Source organism: Pelodiscus sinensis, chromosome 1 (genome assembly GCF_049634645.1).
Source record: "Pelodiscus sinensis isolate JC-2024 chromosome 1, ASM4963464v1, whole genome shotgun sequence".
In the NCBI taxonomy this organism is placed as follows: domain Eukaryota; kingdom Metazoa; phylum Chordata; order Testudines; family Trionychidae; genus Pelodiscus; species Pelodiscus sinensis.
In genome coordinates, this window is record NC_134711.1 from 250636523 (window position 1) to 250639944 (window position 3422).

Below are 3422 nucleotides of genomic sequence, written 5' to 3' on the forward strand. Positions count from 1 at the left end.
AGGGCCCTCATCCTAATTTGTTGAACTCAGTGAATCAATTCAACATCCCAGAGAAGTCAGTGATCAAGTCATGACAGAATGCAATGGTTTTAAAAATGTTTTTTGCCATACATGTTTTGTTGAACTGTGCCTGTGGACATGATAAATCTTTAATAATACTAAGAGCAACTGAGTTAAGAGTAGCCACCCGTTAGTAACTTACATGGGGTTATTAAATACAATTTTAAAAATGGAATCAATGTTTATTGTTCATTACTAATGCATGGAACAAAATTCAACAAAACCTCATTGTAGGTTTTTTACATGTTCCTTAAGTGTTTAGTACAAACATTGTCTCGATTTACAGAAAAAAAATCACTGAAATAAATATGGGAAAACCATTGTTTGACATCACAATGATTTAACATTAAATAATTCATTAAATTGTGCTTTACATCAATGAAAATCTTCAGTTCTACAAATATTCTTTTACATAGCAATAAAAGTAGATATGGTCACTCACAATACAAGCTTCTATTTTAGTTCATACACGTTATTGCACATAAATAAAAGGAAGAATCCCTAAAGAAGATAAATTTACAATCTATTAACTATCCTTTCACCGTAAACATTGCAACTGGTGGGAAGTTCTGATTTTCCTTCCAACATTTATTTGAAATATACATTAGACAAAGACAAGTTAAAATCATGAAAAGGGACATCAGCATCTTAAAAATACTGATATGCCCTAAAAGAAAAATGGAGAATGCTGTAATCAGTTCCCTCCACGAACACTATCTCTTAAGAACCAAATCATTATAAGTGCTTTAGTACAAGCTTAGATATCTTTTCTGAGTATGCTGCTGCTGTTACTAGTCAGGATACAGCAGTTAGCACTATCAGAGAAGTCCACCTTTTTGAATGACCAGCACAGGATCCTGTGCAGTGAAACTTGCACCAGTTTGTAATTCAGTGGCATCTGATTCTGATCTAACACATGCTGCTGTAAATCAGAACTCCAGGGAAACCAGTCACTTAACCTTGGTGGAAAAAATAATGTAAGCGAGCTAATGAATTAAACACAGCAACACTACTTAGTAACACAGTCCTTGGTGTTCAAACTGCAGATCGGACTTTAAATCAGAATCAGGCACTGGGCATGCAAAATGAGTGACAAATGTGATGGAAGTTGTATATGTAGCAAGAAAGGTGGCTCTTAATTGGCTAGATTTATGTTAGAAAAGGGAAAATGTGTTTTTAATGTCTCTATAAAGTATAATATCCTCTTTTTTACAAATCAGAAAAAGAAGCCAGAAGTGGATACAGCTTAAACACAATAACTTAAAGCATGGAGACAAAACCCCCTCATAATGACGTCTTTTCTAGTCAAAGCAGAAAAAGGAATAAAGAGCAACATGGTCTGGAATGTACAGAGTTGCAGAATAGCATCACTTTCAGCATTGGCACAAATATATTTGCAACATGATGCACAGAAGATCTGTACACTAACATGAGCAACAAATATAAGTTTATTTACACATTCATTGTGTATTTTAAGTGCACATTTCTATGGATCACAGCCACTATTGTGTCTGGTAATAAAACAATGTTACTTCTCAGAATTTAAATGCACCTTTATGAACAAAGTGCTTAACAGATTTGGAAAATGTCAGACTAATACTTAACCCATTTCCACTCTTTTTCTTGCTTTTCTTAATTCCACACCCTGTGTGGATGTCACCTTTTATGAAAGTCAAAATTGATATTGTTACCTCCACCCAGAGAGTGTGAATAGGCCTGTGCAAGCTTCCCCACACAGTTCTACAAAATGTATCTTGTTTCTCAGCGGTTGTAGTAATGCTGTTCATTTGCCAGATTCTCTCAAAATGGAACCTGCTAACTCCCGATTTTGATGATGTATCACAAAACCTGCAAGGGATTAAGTTAACACATAACTCATTTTGTTTATAAACCACCCATGCACCCATGACTGCAGGATTTCAGAAATGAATAAAAAAGTTTCTGCCCTGTGTGTCATCTGCTGCTAAATATAATTTAATCCCATTGAGTATGTTCTTTTTTTTACTTAAAACACTGTACGTAAACATCTGAAGGGCAACATGGTTTACTCTGTTGCATTCACTGCATAGCACAGCTAACAGTATGACAGTATGAAATACACCAGCTTCAGCACCTCAGTGGTTCTGTGATTTTTCATTCATGGCATCACAAGTTTCAGCTGCTCAAACTCTACAGAGAACATTGGTTAAAAGAAAAAGGAAAAAAAGAGCAAGTTTTTCAAGCCACTCTCATTACTTGGGCCTTTGAAAGAAGTTCAGTTTTGGATAATTATATATATATATATATATATTCTCCTAACAGATAGAAACTAAGAAAAATGAAGACAAAGAAGGGCAGCTGAGTCTCATTTACCAAGGCAACACTCATTCCTTGCCTAATCTCTGAGTGACCAAGTTTAAGAAATGATTAGTGTTTTCAATTATCTTCTCTTTTATTCAGCTAAGGTGAAGTGTCACCATCGCTCCACCTGACTGTTGTAATCTTCAGTAACAGCTATTTCTGCTGCTGCTTCTTCCTTCTGCCACTGGTGAGCCCTTTGCTCACGGAGGAGCCTCCGCTCCTCCCGCCGTTTTTGCCGGTTCTTCTGGTGCTCCTCTTGCTTGGAGTACTGAAAGCGTTGCAGAAAGAGGTCTTTAGCATATTCATAAAGCTGCATGTCCAGGAAGTTCAATGCCTCTATGCGTTTCCGGGCCCCTTCATTAATATCCACATTAGAGGCCCGGGTAATATTGAACTGGGTGAATGGGGAAATGAACTTGAGGTTGAATGTCCTCTCAAAGAGATATTGTGTTTTCCTCTGGAACTCTGTGAGTCCAAAAAAGGCCATGTTCTTCAGGTTGTTCTTGGCGCTCTGGAGAAGGATCATATTTCTCTCGCTTTCATTCATAAAAGTCAAGTTGTAACATCCAACCAGGCTTAGGTCTGCCAGCATGCGAACCTGGCGGTTGTTAGCTAGGTTGTAACCACAATTCATGAACTCCTGCAAACTGACTCCAGACCAGTCATCCCCTAGGTAACAGGTAGGCAGCTCATCTGGCGTTGGACTTCTTCCATCACACATATGGAGGGAAGTTTTCCACGTTGCACCTCTTTGGACATGTTTCCATTCACTCAGGTACCGTGACACCGGATCCCTCAGCATTGTGATGTAATAGAAGTTCCTGAAACAAATTTTTAAAACATAGTTTTAGGATTCAGCAGTTTTTATTCTCGTTAATCAACTATTTTTATTTTTCTCTGACAAAATGTTTACTAACCAATGCCTCTCGTTTAGGTCTATATTTAAAGCATTGGATGGGTGCAGCTGCACTGTTTCAGTGAAGATGCTCCTACAATGATGCCAGCTTTTCCCATCAGCAGAG

General features: G+C 37.6%; 1 protein-coding gene across 1 annotated transcript; it reads right to left on the bottom strand.

The window, feature by feature from the left end:
- Positions 1-311: 311 nt before the first annotated feature.
- Positions 312-3216, bottom strand: HS6ST3 (heparan sulfate 6-O-sulfotransferase 3). Its single transcript, XM_075918803.1, has one exon. It carries the CDS (start codon positions 3200-3202, stop codon positions 2513-2515), a length of 690 nt encoding a protein of 229 aa, XP_075774918.1. The 5' UTR covers positions 3203-3216; the 3' UTR covers positions 312-2512.
- Positions 3217-3422: the final 206 nt, after the last annotated feature.

Excerpts from the sequence above, each read along its gene's own strand:
- HS6ST3 (XM_075918803.1), bottom strand. The coding sequence starts at position 3,202 with ATGCTGAGGGATCCGGTGTCACGGTACCTGAGTGAATGGAAACATGTC.